This window comes from Conger conger, chromosome 3, assembly GCF_963514075.1.
Source record: "Conger conger chromosome 3, fConCon1.1, whole genome shotgun sequence".
Classification (NCBI taxonomy): domain Eukaryota; kingdom Metazoa; phylum Chordata; class Actinopteri; order Anguilliformes; family Congridae; genus Conger; species Conger conger.
In genome coordinates, this window is record NC_083762.1 from 57,818,826 (window position 1) to 57,837,675 (window position 18,850).

Below are 18,850 nucleotides of genomic sequence, written 5' to 3' on the forward strand. Positions count from 1 at the left end.
TAAAGATGTTATCTATCCTGGCATGGCCAGTCTTATACCAACACAATTCTGCTTGACATCGGTTGCAGGTCACCATCGATAGTCCACTGATTAAACAAATGTATCCTATTTGTAATCAGGTTTATAAGTTAGAATCATGCCAGTCAACTTGAATTTTTCAAATTGCTCGAGGGACGATAGATCAATACAGACACACTGTCGGTGGCATTAGGATGGTCCAATTGTGGGAATTTTGTCACTATGAAAAGGAAAGCTTTATTTTATCTCGGTGATCTAAAAAGACAGAGCATGACTTTTTACGAACTGAAATCCCATCGTATTCAGTGCATAGCTATGTATTTAAACCATGAAAACATAATTTGAATCTAGACTTCAACACTATGTAGTTTTTAGCTTTAGCTATATTTAGCTTTCATCACTCTATTTAATAAGGAGCAATATACCAAAGCTTTACCTCCCTATTATACAGTAAGTTTGGAGTAACAACCACATTTAAATCACTTGTTATTGTTTTTCTAGTGTTATGTGTGGATATGGAGAGAAGGAATAATACATTTTTTATAGCCAGCGAAGCCTGTCGATGGATGGCAGGGGTCACGTTTGTATGTGCAACCGCAGACTGGCAGTTAGCCTGTGTTCTTTTCAATAGGCCGGAGCATGGCGTTTATGACTCTGTGGAGTAATTCGATAGAGTCTAATCAATACAGAAGGGACGTTCATTATGGCTATGGATTTTTTGTTCTTTGATCAGACCGGGATCAATTCCACCAGCATTGTTCTATTTCTTCTTTCTTTTTAAAAAATGTTTTCTTTCTCACAGGCAAGGGTAAATTTCACAGTGACCACAGCTTCATGTTCCATTATTGTTGATGATTCACAATTATGGACAAATTATGTGTGTGCGCATGGGCATTTCTGCGTGTTATTCAGTGTCAAACATAGTTACTGAATGATCTCACTTGGTTCATGTTTTCTTGTGTTTTTTGGTGCATATGCAGTTTATTTCACACCAGGCTGTTTCATAGTGGCAAGATCTGTCTGAGAGACCATAGGAACCTTCTTTTCTGCTCACAGCATGAGACTGTAAAACAAGGAGTGAAATATGTATTAACAGTTCCCAGTGAACCTGATACAGCTTGTATCTCTATTACTTCTTACCTGAGAGAAGAGGTCAGGAGCTCAGATTTATGCCTCAATTAAAAATATAATGAAGAATTGAGGTTCCTTTTTTAAGCAGTGCTTTATATATGGGGACCGTGAGACTATTTTTGTTGTTTTGGTCCGGCACTCCAGAACTGTACCCCAGTACATTGGATTCCAATTGGTTGCTCAGTTTTAATTTGAGGGTATTTACAGTAGCAGTCAAAGTTTTCCTCTTTTATTTTATTTTATTTTATTGTAATCAAACAATTAATATGTGATTTAATCTGAATTAATCAGGAAAGCCAGAAAAAATGCAAGGTGTGGCCAAACTTTTGACTGGTACTATACATCCACATTGGGTGTTCTGTGTAGGAATTACAGCCATTTTTAAAAAGGCTGCCTATAATATACAACATGGATAATGGTCTACACTCAAACATACAGGAACTACATACTTTTTATTTGAATACATTTACTCTCATGTTTCAATGTTTTTATTTTAGTAGTCTATTTTTTCCTAGAAACCACTGGTGCCACAATTAGTGGCACCCCTAACAATTATTGTAAATTAAATAAAGCAAAGTGAAATTGGCAATACAATTTAGCTTTAATTTCGTTCATCTCAGTCTAAATGAACTATATTGTGGCATTCCATCTCTTCCTGTTTCACTTGAGTATAAAAATGAGGTAGCAAGCATGCCAAATCCCCTTGACAACCAACAGCCAAAGAACTGTCTATTCAGATGACACAGATAGTAATTGACCATCACAAATCTAAACATACCACTTGCCTGTCATCTTTGCCTGGGGTGTTTTCACAAAGTATTAAATCAAGGCTGCTAATAATTGTGGAACCTATTTTTTGGGGAAATATTTATTTTATTTGAAAAATGTAAGACTTTGGTTGATTCAGTTGAATCATTAATAAAGCACATTACTTTACACATGTTGGAAAATAAAGCTTATGTCAATAGCTTGGATTTTTTACTGCATATTTTGTGCATATTAATCAGTGGGTGCCAATAATTCTGGAGCCCACTGTATATGCTATACATTTTGCTATGTTTCCGCATAAATTACCCCATGAAATAGAAATGTCGAAATATATTTTAAAAAGCTTCTTTATACCACCGGCTATTTTAGTGAAGAGGTAAAATTTCATAGCTATTTCTATAAGTTCATTTTGGCTGAAATCTTTTTTTGTACTGGAAGTATGTCATTTAAAAAAATCTGTGGTGCTTGGTATACATCTAAATTAACTACTTAACCCTTTCAGTCCCAAGCCCAATGTGAAATAGCTCCACCCAAATCCCAAGGAATTTTGGCTTTAGAGAAAGTTGGTGGGGTTTTCATTGGGGCACAAAACAATAATATAGCAGTCATTTTGATTGCTTGAAAATGTATAAGGAAGAGAGTGCAATATGTCCCTCTTGAGATTTTAAGGTAGATACACTTGAGTGCCGTATTGCGCTCTTGGGACTGAATGGGTTGTTTCTGAACATCATTTCATATATTTTATATAACTCACTTATAGTTGCAGAACTTAAATATCATAATATCTCAAAACCTATCCATCCCCTTTCAACTGTGGTAGTATGCCGAGGGTCCAAAGCAGTGTCTTTCTCCATACTATCACCTTTCTGTTAAATGTTTATCCGTGCCTCATCTGTCTGTAACTTGCATATTTCAATATTGCCTTTCTGTTCATGTGCTGACGACATTTGTATGTGTATATAATATAGTATGTATGTATAATATCTGTAATTTGCCTCTCTGTCTTCTGTGCACAGTGTGCTCTGATACTTTCACTTTTTTCACAGCTCTTTAATCATACTGTCATCACTTTCCCATGTCTTCTGTGGATGGCCTGATTCCAAAGTCCTCCAGTAGTCAGTTTCTTTGATAGGACATTGCATACTGTTGATTTTGGAGTACGTAAACATTCTGCTGTAGCTCTAATTGAGTTTTTCACAATAGCTTTCTTGATTGTCATAATCATCTCTTTGGCCCTTGTCAGCAAAGAAGACTCTACAATTTGGCTTTGTACGGCAGAATTTTCGATCTGTTATGAAGTACTGTGCGTGAGTTTAACATGCAAATTCTCAGCTGTTATTAAAGAGCATTTACAAGGGAAGTAGCCTACCATGTAGATTGGATAGACTGCGGTTCATTGGTTTTGGCAAAACATAATGTGTTGGAACTTTCATAAACTTTCTCTTATTCCTTCAAAAGAGTGCACTAAAATATGTGTCTGAAAGCATTTGAGGCAAGAAATAAGTAATGCAGTTGCTGAATGTTGATTCAATTGTGATGTGCAACAATGAGTTTGAAAGTTTGATCGGAAGAGCCGCAGTGGCGCAACAGGCTAAGGCTCTCGGTCCTGCCAAAAGCCAAGTTTGGCCGGCTCACGTGGAGCAGCATAATTGGCTCACTGCTCCAGAGGGAGGGACTTGGCAGGGTTAGTCGATCGCCGCACAATAAAGCACCTCGGGCGCCGCGGAATCACGGCAACGGGCTTGAAGAAGGCGTGTCGTTCTCCTTCCGGCCGCCAAGGGACGGGGTATGGGCGGTGTATCTAATACTAGCTCTAATTGAATCAGACGGTACAATTGGCTACCAAATTGGGAGAAAAAGGGAAAAATCCAGAAAAAAAAGAAAGAAAGCCAAAGTGTATAAAAGAATCCTTAATTAAAATATGAGGGTGTGCACTTTTTAACCATATATTTTTTTATTACAAATCTAAAACTTTGCACTACAGAGCCGATTCAAGAAAATATATCTTTGTCCCAAACATTATAGACCTGTTTGACTTAGTCATTACATCAAAAGTCGTAGATCATGAAATTGTGTTTAAACATGAGCACATTTAATTTTCTGCCCTCATTCCAGAGTTTGGGTGATAAATTCAGACGCAGCACTGTTCTCAATAGCAACAACTTTTTACAAATTTAATAGAATTACCTTACCTTCAGCAGGCAGCTGTAAATAATTGAGTCTCTTGCACTGAACATGTTGGAATGAGTTTCACCATTCAAAGAAATCAATCTTTCTCTTTCATGAACAGTTTTCAATTATGCATGTTACTGTAAGATTCTGTGCTGGAATTTCAGCTCAGGCTAATGCTTTGTTCCTGATTCTTTTGCTGAGCGAACCAGAGCTATTAGTGTATGGTGAGCCTGAGTTTGGAAATCAAGGTACTGTTAGTGGACCACGGAAACCCCTATATTCAGTAGATTCCAACAAAGGAATAGCACAAGTCTTGCTCGAATTTTACACAATATGAAAATAATAATTAAAAAACATTCATCTATTATCACTGATTAGAATATGACTTCTGTTACTAATTTTGTTTATACCGTAGGCCTTGGAACTGGAGAACTATCATTACACTTAACTGGTGCAAAATATAACTGGAAATCTAAATTAAATTAATGTAGCCATAGGGTGGATAACAGTTAAAATTATTGTTCTCATGGTTTGCAGTATGAGCGTACCTAAATACGTGATTTGAAAACGCACAGATAATGTACGGAGTACGGATTTCTTCTTCCTGAAGAAATTATCTTTTTTCATTCATTGTTGATCATGTGTTTCCCAAAATTAGCCAGCATTAAATGGAAACACTTAGGTACACTTCCGAATGATAAAAACCAGGAAATACATGACTGGCTTTTGAACTGAATGTTGGGTCTGTCTAAAGGCAGGTAGTTCCATAATTGTGGCATAAAGAAAAGATGGTGATGGTAATTTCTTACACACAAGGAAACATGCATTTTAATACATTCCCGTCCGCAATATTTTATAATAATTTCAGTGATAAGCAGGGTTAGTTTATGCAGACAATTTAAGTAGACCACATGTGCACATGGAGAGTGAGAGGAGTGAACATTGTTGGTGTGGTGAAACGAACCAGTTTTTCTTTTGCCTAACAAAGCATTCAGAATACAACAATTGTTGAATCTGACATGGCACAGCGTTCCGACGTGTAGTAGCCATTCAAACTAAAAAAGGAAGATACATTTATGAAAAGAACACAAATGTTCTTGCATCCAAAACAATTTACAATTGATGCCTCTCATTCACCCATTTACACATACATTCACACACCAACGGCTGCCATGAAAGGCACCAACCAGGTCATCTGGAGCAATTGGGGGTCAGGTGTCCTGCTCAGGGATACTTCGGCACACCCAGGGCAGATTGAACCGGCAACCCTCCAACTGCCAGAAGACCTCCTGAGCTAATGTTGCCCAGCAGTTGAAATGTATACAGTACCTTTTTTGTTGCTGTTGAAAAATCCTGCATGTTATTTTTTGGAAATGCTTTCTTGTATTTCCTGCCAGGTGAATTTAATTGAGAGGGGAGGGAGAAGGACAGAGAGGCAGATACAGACAGAGAACTGAACTGCAATGAACTAGGAGAGTGAGAAAATTCCAGAGACCTGCGTTAAATCCATGAGCCACAACACTAGCCTAACAGTTGCTAAAGTTTTCTTTTCCACTTTATGCCATTAGTAAAAATGCACAGTATGGTACAGTATACATCAGGGAGAAAATGAAGAGGATTTAGAAGCCTGCTGATGGCAGCTTCACCCTCGCATCTTCACTGAATTCTGAATACATTTTGCATGTCTAGAGGAATTGGATATCATAGCGGTGCCAGGAAATGGTTCAACGGGGCAATGCATTTGCATTTGTTCTGAATTATTAAAACAGACCAGACTACAGTACTGACACCAGAATCCCTATTTAATGAACAGTGATTGATTTTTAGATTTATGGAGAGAAGTGGATAGAACCCAAAATTGATTTGCTTTGTAAATATATATGTTTTTGCTGTGAATTTATTTCTCCATGAATAATGTACGGCAAGTAATGATGTTGCAGACAGGAAAAGGGAAGAGAAAAACAATGACACAGGGGGGAATTATTTTAGAATTGTATTTTACACGAGTGTACAGTATAATGCTGCTTCATGTATTTATTCTTTAAAAACATGTTTTCTGTTCTGTTACCTTGGAAGTTGGGATTTGGTGTCAACTGCCCTTCAATGCCCTAAATAAATAACAATGTGTATTACTTTGTCAGTTGATTATGCTTTCAGTGCCCATTGAGAGGTACAACATAGTTTATGCAGGTTTTTTGCTTTTTATTAAGTTTTGTTGTACCATAAACAAGTTCACATTGCTTCAGTCGAAAGTTTTTCTATTTCTATTTCATTTGAAGTTACTCACCCCCCCCCTGATTATGTATGTATCAGACCTGGGTCAAATACATAATTGTTTTGGATTCAAATACTTTTTCTAAGCTTTACTTTATCTTGTTATGGTGTTCAGTTAGTATATCCCTGTAACCCTGAAATATTATTTAAAGAGGACAGGACAAAGAAAGTAATTAAGGTGTACTGTATATTGTATTATCCTTTTTTTTCTTTCTTGTGAGTGACAACTCTTCTGGTTTGTTCTTTCCCCGCAGTGGGACACAATCACAGAGATGGATGAGCACAATCGTCCTATCCACACCTTCCAGGTGTGTCATGTGATGGAGCCCAGCCAGAACAACTGGCTGCGCTCCAACTGGATCCCCCGCGACGCAGCGCAGAAGGTATACGTTGAGCTGAAGTTCACCCTCCGCGACTGCAACAGCATCCCCTGGGTGTCCGGCGCCTGCAAAGAGACCTTCAACCTATACTACCTGGAGGCAGACGACTCACATGGCCTGAGGTTCAGGACGAGCCAGTACACCAAGATCGACACCATCGCGGCCGATGAGAGCTTCACGCAGACGGACCTGGGCGACCGCATCCTCAAGCTGAACACCGAGGTGCGGGAGGTGGGGCCCATCACCCAGAAGGGCTTCTTCCTGGCCTTCCAGGACATAGGGGCCTGCATCGCCCTAGTGTCCGTGCGTGTCTATTACAAGAAGTGCCCTTCCACCTTCCGGAACCTGGCCACCTTCCCGGACACCGTCCCCCGGGTGGACTCGTCCTCGCTGGTGGAGGTGCGGGGGGCGTGCGTGAAGAACGCCGAGGAGAGAGACACGCCCAAGCTGTACTGCGGGGCTGACGGGGACTGGCTCGTCCCCCTGGGCCGTTGCGTCTGCAGCGTGGGCTACGAGGAGCTGGAAGGAAACTGCTTCGGTGAGCGCAGGCTGCCTTTCCCATCTGTCACTGTTTCTCCTTTTCTCTCGCTTGATCTTTCAGTTTCAGTGGCACCTTATCCCTGCTGTAGAATCCGGCTATGCCAGCTTGACCAGCTTGAAAATTGAGCTGGTCATGCTGGCCAAGCTGGTCATAAGCTGGTCTAGTTGGGTATGAGCTGGTCAACCGGCTAGTGCTAGTAGCTTGTCTGAACTTGTAGCTGGTTTGTGTCTACCAGCCATTTCAAAACATAGCCTGAGCTGGTCAAACCATGTTAGGCTGGGAGCTGGTCTGAACTGGTCAACCAGCTAGATACCAGCTGTTTCAAAACCTAGCCTGAGCTGTTTTTTTCAGCAGGGATTGGACTGACACTGCAGTGTTGGTGTTTCAAAGGTGACAAATCACTAAAGTAAGAAAGTAAAGGAAGTAAAGAAGTAAAAAAAAAACCAAAGTAACTTAAATCTGTGGGGAAGGGTAGAATCTGTCTTCCCTCTTTCTTTTCTGTCTTTTTCCCTCCTCCCATCTCTACCTCTGTGGCTCTTTGTTGCTATGGGCAGGAGTTCCCATCTCTCGACCTAATATGATGATGATATTAAATTCAAAAAATGTTTTAGGGCACTGTGCCTTATGAGGAATAAAAAAGCAGTGGGTTCTGGATCTCTGGCATGTAGCTCAGCAGTATGCACCCTCTAGCTTTCCTATTGAGGTAGTGTTTCTGTACATTATGTACATTATGTGCTGATTTAACTCGATGCATAAAAAAAGTTAATTCAGGATTATCATTGCTACAGTGTAAAAGTTTTCAAGGTAAATGGTCATTCTGCAGTTCTATGTTCAGTGTCCAGTGTTTCCAACAGTAGTAATGTAATGCGCAGCCCACACACACCTGATTCTTGGAACTTTACTTCAGCCAATTTGCACCTCTTCTGATTCCCCGATGTTTCAGCCAGCATTTCGTTCACACATACAAGAAAAGGTAGAATCCACCGTTTACCATTCAGTATGGATGAGTTGGAATAGTGAACAACACAAGAGACTCCCATAACACTCAAGTAAACAGCTAGCATTGATGTAGATGTTACATAGCCAATTACGTTGACTTAAAGGCTAAAGTGAAATTAAATTCAAACATTGTTCAAACATTGCTCCTCCTGAGAGTGAGTGAGTGAGTGAGAAGTGGCATGTAACATTACCAGATCAGGAAGCTATCCGGTGCATAAACGACAAGAATCCGGCAACATTGACAAGTCAGTTTATAGAATTTAAAGCCAAGATAGCTAACATTAGCTAGTATGGCGTTGCCGTTAAAAAAATAAATAAATTGCATACTCCAGCTCAATGTTTGCACATTTAGCATTGCCAATTTTAAAGGACTAAAATGTTCAAATGTACATTTTTTAAGCACTTCATGCAGATTCCCAATCTGGCAACTCTCATCCATTATTGCGGTGTTCTACTTTGAAGCTTTACAACTCGAGAGTTCAGCATCACAGAGACTTGGCTTAAAGACACTTTACAATACTAACTTAATTTCATTTATTTTCATAATGTAGGTATAAATAAAGTGCAACAAATACAAAACAAAACCTACTTAGCTTGGATTAGCAATGTTTACATACTTGTACTTGTACAAATGATGTTTGTATGACACAGGTGAGTCTCTCTTAAGGGCAATTGTGATGCATCATCTTGCAATGAATTACTATAACCATTGTGTTTAACGACTGTGTAGCCATGTTCCACTGAATGCTTCTGGCCATGCTGGCCTGGTGGTCACTGAAGAAAAGAATGATAAATAAGTAGATGTAATAACGTGTGTGTACTTACGAGCACAGCATCATTTCCAGGGAAATGGGACAGCATCAAGACTGCCCATCTGTTTCTGGAAGCAAATCGTTGTTCTAGTGCAGCACAGGTCAGAGTAAGCCATCAATTTCTTTGCAGGTGCAAAGCCATGGTCTTGTTTTCCATTGTAAATCAGAACACAGACCCTGCCTCTCCAGGCATAGCAGTAGAGATGCAGGCAGAGGGTAACCTGTCTGCACCGTCGCTAATGCTATCTCGACCATGCTGATACAAATCTGTCAACGCTGGATCTATTTGTTGACACACAAGCACAAATGCATTCAGATGAGATTTAATAACTGAACTGTTTGGGTTGGATATTTACCCAGGTGAAGTGGCCGGTCTTTTTGACAGTAAAGGGAAGAAGCAAGGCTTCAGGAGGAAAATATTGGTATCAGTTATGTCCCCGTCCCTCTAAAGCCGATCCATACTGGAGTGCTATCAACAGAATTGATCAGGCAATAGATTAAGCTGGCAGACACGCTGCGGCTGTCAGTCCTCAAGCTTTGTGCCTGTAATCGGACGAACAGCTTCAGGACCTCCCGAAGACCCTTTAAAGCCAGGGTTCAAATAGAGCTTCCATGGTGTCAAATTGTAGTCTGAAGGCCTTGTCCCCCACTGTTCAGTGCAGTTGGAGAGCTTGCTGCTAAAGGTTACTGTACTTGCACTTGTCAAAAGTATTGCTCATATTTTCCGCAGTTTCCTCAAGCCACCCCACAGTCATTACCTCCATGATACTCATGCAAATGGGAAGCAATGCTTCAAATAATGAAAAATCTGTTATCACGCACAACAATGCTCTGTAATGTATCCTTAGTGTATATCTGTAAATAGTATATATTTTTACATGAAAGACCAATGTATTTTTCAAGTACCTCATTTTGTAAAAATGGACTGACCCAGAAGACCTAATGTCTGTTCTTTCTGGTGTTGTGTTTGGCTTACGACATTAATAACAAGCAGTTGTTCTTTGCTGATAAACTGCTAAAAGCTAATCCACCACATGTAATACAGATCTTTTTTTCTTTTTCAAGAGCGGTTTGTGTCCAGGTGAATATTGCTTGGCTTCATTCAATAGTCTTTTTTGGCAGTACACAGTGTACTGTGCATATTTATTTTATAAATTCACACAATGCATCAAAGTGGATAGGCTATAGCAGAAGCCTAAAAAATAAGTACAAATACCTAATAAAGTGTTCACTGAGTACTAGAAATTTTTCTTTGAAGGTCATTTCATTCAAAACAACCAATTGAAAAATACTTCTATGACAAAGTGGCCTGTACAAGGCTACTCCTATGTTCTCCTGTATGGTGACCCTGTAAGGAATTTGATTTAGTTGTAGAGAGAAAAACAAGTTGATCTGACTCCATCTGTGGGCTCATCTGGGAATCTTGCAAATAATGCGTGCTATGAAAAAGCATCTTTAACCTGAAAATTATGCTTGTCCAGGTACGGAAACTAACGGCTGGACATTTGTGCAGTCTATGAAAACATTAGTCAGTCTATGGAAAACATCTGTCAGTCTAATGCCTTGTTCATGGTTGATATACACTTGCTCTGTTGGCTCCACCGGAAGTCATTCAAATCAATTATATTTTCTGTGTTCAACACCTAGCTGGTGTCCGCTACTGGTATTTATCTTCTTCCATGAACTTGCAAGCATGGCTGCAGTTTGCATGTGTGCTATAATGTGAAACATGGTGGTATCGGCGTGGGCTGACGAATGTAGGTTATTTATATCTGTCCCCGAATCAGTATTCCATATTGTGTGTCCCTCCAAGCTCTCTGAAGTTCGATGGGCTTATTTCGAATCCAGACTGATTAATCTACATGTCTCATTTACGAGGTGTGCCTCCAAGCCGTGAAGTGACACTCGTGTAGCAGCAACTCCACTTCTGTGAGTAAAAGAGATATAGTGGTGCATATATTATATGTTTATGTTATGCCTTTCCATTGATACTGGTCAATTGAGATTAAATGACACACTTCTTTCTCCATAACACATCATTTTATAAACAGTATTACCTTCAGAGCCTGGGGAGAATCAATGAGAATAATATCAAGCAAATGACACCAGAAGTTTATTTAAACCGCAGTGAATTTCATGGTTGACATAATCTCACTTGCCTGACGGGCAGGTTACACATTTTTTTCCTGCCTGCCTGGCCAAGGTAATGATCGGGGAAACACTACGCTTATGTTTATTTTTTAAATAGCTGGAAGTTGGTTAACTTTTAAAGTTATGAGATAAGTTACTGTTGAAAGCTTATTGTTGTACAAGTTATTAAGATAAGTTAATGCTGATGCAGGAAATTGTTGTTGCTGTTATACATACAGTATGTCTCATATACAGTACTTATTTTGACAGAGTTCAATAAGGTTTTGTGATCTTTCTTCCAATGTGATTTTTTCCTTTTGAGCACCAGAAACTCAATTGGTCTCCACATGGCTCTGCTCCTGCCCAAACTAATCACACTGTGTTGCATGCATAAACTCTGAGTGAGCCACCTTCTAATGGATATAGGCTCTCTAAAAGAAAGCTAAAACTTTGATCGTTAGATAAGAGAGAAATTTGTTTGCTGCAATTTCATGCATGGATAAAAATGTGAGCGGAGATATTAATGGTGTGGAGAGATGTTGCTGTGATAAGCCACTAATAAAATCCAGAAGTTTATTTGTTGCCTACTACCCGACTTTCCGGAAACACTTGAACTGTCTTTTATGTTTGTGTTCCCCTATTTTGTAATTTGATAACTAATCTCCCACACTAACCTTCTGCATCATTTTCTGCATTTGTACTTTGTGGATAAAATGCAGCCCACACAATTATTTTTTCATTTATTTTCAAAAAGCTAGACAACAGCAGAATTTGTTGGTAATTATTGTTGCAGAATGGAATAACAGAATGTGTGCTTGTGAGGTCATGTGCAAATTAACGACTCTTACTCTGTTTCAGGTACATGTGGTTGATAGGTACAATTTGACCCCAATATGGATCTGAGATTCATTCATGTTCAAGTATAAAACCTTTCCAAGCTGTAGTTTTAATAGTACCCTGTTTCCCATAATTGGTGTGCAGCTATCCTTCTAGATGCTGCATTCTGGTAGAAGTAGTTGCAATGAGGCGGCTAAACCACCTATTTATGTTCCTCAATATAGTTGTCTGTCTACATAAAGAGTTGTTAATGCATGGAACTTGCATGGACATGAACTGTCGAGGGGTTTTTCAAGTCCAGGCTTGAAAGGTTGTTGGATACTCACTAGCTTATCGGTAAATGGCGAGGGTTGATGGCCTGAGTTTCTTTAGGTATTCTTGCGTTCTCTTACTATGTACTGTAGTGCAGGCTTCCCAGTTCAGTTGAGCTCACCCATGCAGGCTACACAGCCAGGTGTTTGCCAGGCTATGTGTAGCCATATAATTCTGAACAAGAAGACTGCCCATTGGTTCCAGTTTCAAACAGACACGATGTATTACTCTTTACAAACCCAAAGCCTTCATGTTCCTGTGTTCTGTCCTGTGTTAGTTTATCATTGTTTATTATTGTTATTCTTGTAATTTATTATTTTTCATATTCTTGTCTGGTGTTCTTTTATATTCATTAGTTTTTGCACTCGTCTTCCCCTGTGATGTCTGAGTCTGAATGTTTACTAGCCCAGTCACTCCCCTGTCTGCGTGCCCCACTATTCGGGTGTTTACGGTAGTTCCGTGGTTCAACTTTCCTTCCAATCTTGCATTCCTTACTTCCTGCTTTCTCTCCATTTCATGTTTGTACATAGCACTAATATACTAATCTCAACTAACTTAGAAATTGTACAGTACTAATTATACTCACACACTAATATGTTTGTCAAACTAACAAACTTGTTCCTGTATCCTTGCCCTTGTTCCTGAGTCCTTGCCCTGTTTACTGGATTTCCGGTTTTTGACCCCTGCCTGCTTCCTGTACTCTTCTTTCATTGTTGTGGATATCTGTACCTTTGCATTGTTGGACTGACCCCCCTGGTTTTTGACCTTGGCCTGTTTTGTGACTATGCTCTGTCTGCCCCTTCACCTGCGAGTAAACTTGCCATTTTCCACACCCCTGTGTCTGCTTCTGGTTCCTCTGTCCTCCCCGCCGTGACACAGGGGGAACAGGTCTCAAATGCTCCTGTAGTGTTACCGATTTGGACTCGAGGCATTACCAAAACCTTTGTAGCTCCTGTGCGACACTTAATGCCTTTCAAATCAGTGTAAAAGACACCATATCCCTCTTACATCTTCAGCGTGCTGGGGACATGGCAGTTTTAGAGAGGGAAATCCCATAATCCTTGCATTGACAGAGACTGGCACTAAAGAAAGAGAAAACCAGCATTCAATGTTCTCGAATCATCTTGTGCCCTCGTTTATCATGTGGAATATCGTAGAGAGAAAAAAATGAATAGATCTGAATGTTTAAGTGTTGTGGGTGGTCTCTGCTGCCAAGGGACTCCACTCATGTCTGAATGATGAGAGCACAGTCGAGCACTGTGGAGCTCTAGTATCAAGTCTAGGCGTGAAAAGAACTGCAGAATCCTAAAAGTTGGAGCCATCATTCACAAGATAAGTAAAAATGTGTGTGTGTGTGCTATCTACTTAGAGCTCTTCTTTGCAAGTATATGGCAGTGCATCAAAACACATTGCATGCACTTTAAACATCTCATTATTCTGTTGTACTGCAGCTGGCTGGTTGCCATGGTGAAAGAGACACTCTGTCATAGCTGCTAGGCTGCTGGCAATCCACCACATTAGGAGTTTCTTTTGTTTTGAGGAGGGGAGCATTACATGAGTAGACAGTGTGGTACATAAGAAAAGAGTGTTAATGAATCCTCATACAGAGAACAATAAAGTACTGTACAATCCTCCAGATACAAAATGCTCACTTCAAATTACAGTTGGCTAGATAGTGTTGAAGCATGCATCAATTGGGCCTGAAGTGCAGAGATGTGGAGTCGAACTTTAACTGATTATGCAGTGTCCATGCTGGATAACGGATCTCAGTCATGGATGGCTGTAAAGCTGTAAAGGCTGTAAAGATGGTGTCATTTCAGACATAAGGGAAAAGAATGAACACAAAATGTGAATTTCCCCCAAAGCAGTATTTACTGTATACGACAATTCCATAGTCATTTCAACCTGAGCATGAAACAATAAAGTTACTTACTTCTCAATTAATCTTGTTTTACATTACCCTAAGGGTGTATATTTCGGAGGGCAGGCTTCATTTGACCATTGTATTTAAATTGTTTCTTTAACAGCCTTGAATGGGACTGTATTAAAACTTTCTATGCAGAGCTAAATTGTTTCCCCATGTCCTCATTGTTTGAATGCTTTTGGGTAAACTACAGCAACACTTTAGATTGTTTCGCCTTTGGCATTTTGACCTAGTTTAAAGATATTGAGCTTACTAACAGTACCTGCTGTCAGCAAATTTGTCGATAGAGCGTGTGAAGTACTGTGGGGGGGCATGGATAAGCGATGCCTCGGCAACCTTTGCTTCAGAGCAAGTGTGGAGGTAAACAGTGAATATTTCAATTGCCAGCTCAAGCATTGTACTTTAAAATACCAGTAGATGGTTTACATAAATGACCAAATCTGCACATTGGAGATGTTTGCCATGAATAGGCCTATTCTCTGAGTGAGAAAAATCAAGATTACTTGGTTCCACAATTCTAAAATGCGTTCAACTTTGCGAGACACATACAAATAATTTCTCACCTACATTAATTTAATAGAACTGGCTATATCTACTGGTAGTCACTATTTTGTCACTCAATCTCTCTATTGCTAATCAAGGAAAAGTATTGAAAACGAGTTAAGACCTATAATCAGTTTAAGGGGAACTTTTCTGCCTCCATAATGTTTGGGACAAAGACCATTATGTCTTGATTTTCCACAATCTTATATTTGGAATCACACAATTAACTTGTGGTTAAATTGCACATATTCAGAGAGTATGAGAGAACACAGGGAGATATGAAAATTCCGGATTGCACTGACATTGTATTATGTCAAGCGGAGAGAGTGAGAGAAAAACAAAAAAATTAAGGATAATGCAAAACAGTTGTTGGCAAAATGGCTTTAGGTCATCAAGGGTCCAATGTATCAAATGAGCCTCAAACCACCGTGCTGCTGCCAGATATGCAGTAGATATGAAAATAAATGTTTCTCCTGAATATATTGAGTTCAAAAGGAAAATTAGTAAAATAATTTTACATATACATTTTATATTAATATAATATCTAAATTATTTTCTGGCCATTCTCCAATGATGTCTCTCATTAACAAGGTGTTTCTTTCTGCCAATTGTGTGGACTGGTCGAACCTGACAGGAAGGTGACAGTAACACAAATAGCCGTGCATTATAACAGTGGTAAGCAGAAGAGCTCTAATAAATACCTAATAAAGTTCTCACTGGGTGTATATATACTGCATACTCTCTCTCTCTCTCTCTCTCTCTCTCTCTCTCTCTCTCTCTCTCTCTCTCTCTCATCTCTCTCTCTCTCTCTCTCTCTCTCTCTCTCTCTCTCTCTCTCTCTCTCTCTCTCTCTCTCTCTCTCTCTCTCTCTCTCTCTCTCTCTCTCTCTCTCTCTCTCTCTCTCTCTCTCTCTCTCTCTCTCTCTCTCTCTCTCTCTCTCTCTCAGATATTCTGAATGTGTGGAACCACTCCTCTCCAGAAATGACAAACAGCAGCCCATAGGCTCTCCCTGGCCCTGCATACTTATTTGAACTCTCTCAAAACAGTTATAGATTATGTCAGTCTGTGATATAAATCAAAAGAACTGACTTTGCCTTCTGAGCTGAACTGCGGGGGGGGGGGTTCATTGAATCCACTGAATTCAGTATGTCTTCCATAGATAAGGTTAACAGTTGAATTTGTCTAGTAGTAGGACTGTGGTTACTCATTGTGGTATAATTTGGAATAACAGATGCACTGTATTTATCAGCAACTCTGTGTAAGTTATTTCAGAATTTGACTTTTTAGTTGGCTTTTGGTGATCGAGTGCCAGTCACTGCACTGAAATACAGCTTTTGAGTATCCCAGAGGGTTTTGCTGAAAAGGTGACGATTCACCTCAATAACTGACCATGTGTAGCACCAGCCTGGAGGATGCACTGCAATCACTTTGGCATCTGCCTCACATCAGCAGAAGTACAGAGTGAAAAATTTCATAAACTACACTGAGATAAAATCAGACGAGGCGATTTTTGCAGAGAAATATTTGGAATTTGGCCAAGAAACAAGGAAACCCCCTGGTCTTTAAAATAATTGCCACAAGTTCTGCAATGACCTCAACAAGTCTTTGATGTTGATGAATGTCCCATCTGAAATGCCCTGCTTCCTAAAGCCAATGGTCTCCATCTCTGCACTGGGCTTTGATTTAATACTGGACCAAAGAGTATACTGCCCTCTACTGGCCCCAATGATACCACTTCTAGCAGCACTATCAAAATATGAAAATTCAAGGGAAAAATTACCAAAATCATTTATTTTGTTAATTTCTAGTCTCTTTATTTTGTACCCTTTTAGATAAATGTTTGCCAAAAGCTCTTTTTTAGGTTTCACATCATCGTCTGAACAAGGAATGAATAGGGCTTTTAACTTTTTGCATTCAGTGATTATGAAAGGAAGTTGTGCGCGCACTTCCATCACATTAATTTACATGACATATAGGGTGTTCAGCAGGTCCTTCTCTTTCCAGCTCTTGTGGAAATATTCCAAATAGATAATCATGTCTGATGCACTTACTGAGGCTGTTTGGTTATCAAGGATTCTCTTCACGAGCAATTGAATTTAGATTCGGGCTTAGGTTTTGTTACGATCAGTCATTATTATGAGCCTTGATATGGGTACGGAAGAGCATATACTGAAGAGAGGGGAGATGAGAGAGAAATAGCCTAGCAAGTGAGTATTGGTCAGCAGCTGGAGCAAAAAGTGATGTTATAACACAATCTGTAAATAAGTTGTGGTGTCTCAGTGGGCTATGCCAGGTTATGACAACAGAAGTTGAATGTGTATATGCTGCAATGATTGGATTTTTGGAGCAGAAGTATTGGCTGAGATACCTCTACAAACAGGACTGTCGAGGAGCAAATATGCTTGACTAGCCATGCTAGTGTCATTTCATTCCTCGATCTGAGGCCCAAGGGCCCCAGTGGACAACTGCCTAACAGCTAAGTTGAAAAGCTGTGTAAGACCGTAAATTGATAGTTCAGCATTGGCAGATCCTCCCCAGAATGTGCAGACCTGCCCATATCATTCACAATCAATGTTGTCAGCTAATCATTGTTGGCATCTACATAAAGTAGCTAACATACAGTATACCGGCATCAAACAATTCTTTTTTCAGGCAGTGGCAACTTGCTCACACATACTGACTCGCACCTGAACCCATACAATGCATACAGGGCAGGAGACGATACATCAACAAAATGCATCACTGGTAGTTTGAGTATTTGTCTGAGAGCAGACATATCTGACTAGTTTATGTAATTTAACTCTGTTGGGAAAATGTGTATACTGTAAGTCTGCATTGTGCCACAATAAGGTCAAATGATGACTTTAAGCAAAGGCTTAAAGGCATATTTGTTTTATATATTTGGCCAGAGAAGACTGGGTCTTCTCATATTTACAATCTCTATGTAACTTTTGAAAAACAGAGAATGTTTTAATAAGCAAGTTTTTCTTATTAAGAGTTTAGTGAGTTCCAAGCTCTTATTATTGTATGAATAATGACAAAACAAATATGATCTGCTTAGAAATGTTAAACCTAAAATGAACCCACAAAGCAGAAGGATTGAATCCACACCAACGGCAGCCATTTTGGCAGCTCTGATTGTTGAAAGCAATGTCTCTACAGATCATCACCTCTGAATTTGTGTTGTAAGCCCTGGTATAGTTCCGCTCTTCTTAACCCTGGAGACGGTACAGCCACTGCTTTCTTTCCGGTGAAATCTGAACTGTGAATCTAAAGCCAAGTTCAAATCAAAACTGTGAGAGCTGAAAAGATGCGACAGGCAAACGTTTGTATAATCTTGAAATGTTACCGAGTAAAAGGTTCACAGTCCGCATCAAAAATGACAGATAACAAATTAAACAACCTTTACAATGAGTTATGAGATGGTAGACCAATGCCTGGTCTTTGGGGGACTTGACTCATTGAATTGTGAAGGCCCCAGTAGCTGTCAGCAGATGCTCTTAAGTCCAGCCAAATTTCTTCAGAAAATATTTTAAGGCTCTTGTCAGCTGATGATTTTTGGATCTGAACTGGCCAGGGTGTACAGTAGGTGCACAGATGTGTCTCTCGCTACCTTCCAGGAAACGCCAACCTGAACTGATCTAATCATTTTCAAATGAGTCAATCCATTGAAGTGTGCCAGAGCTAATGAAAGCCACAGAAAGTGCAGATGAACACCTGTGCTCACAAGCTGCACACGGCAATCAGACTCCGGTTCTGCTGTAGACCGTGTAGAACTCAGGAGCCTCTTTGTTTTTTATTTTCATAATGTTCTTTTGTTTTTGGCGAAATAATTTTATATTGATTTTCACATTTCATATATTTTACACTACAACCCCCCCTCCTCCGCCACCACTCCAACCAAACAATGACAACACTGAGAAAAACCTCCATCCACCCATGCCCGAATCGCACATTGTTGGGTATTTTAATTGGAGCGTTCTGTCTGAGGACTCCTGTTTTCTGCTTC

General features: G+C 39.7%; 1 protein-coding gene across 1 annotated transcript in view; it reads left to right on the top strand.

The window, feature by feature from the left end:
- Nucleotides 1-18,850, top strand: part of LOC133123306 (ephrin type-A receptor 6-like) — a 210,192-nt gene that overhangs the window by 45,533 nt on the left and 145,809 nt on the right. The window contains exon 3 of the mRNA XM_061233659.1: nucleotides 6,618-7,281. Coding sequence (XP_061089643.1) covers nucleotides 6,618-7,281 — 664 coding nt within the window. The remainder of the gene's footprint in view (nucleotides 1-6,617; nucleotides 7,282-18,850) is intronic.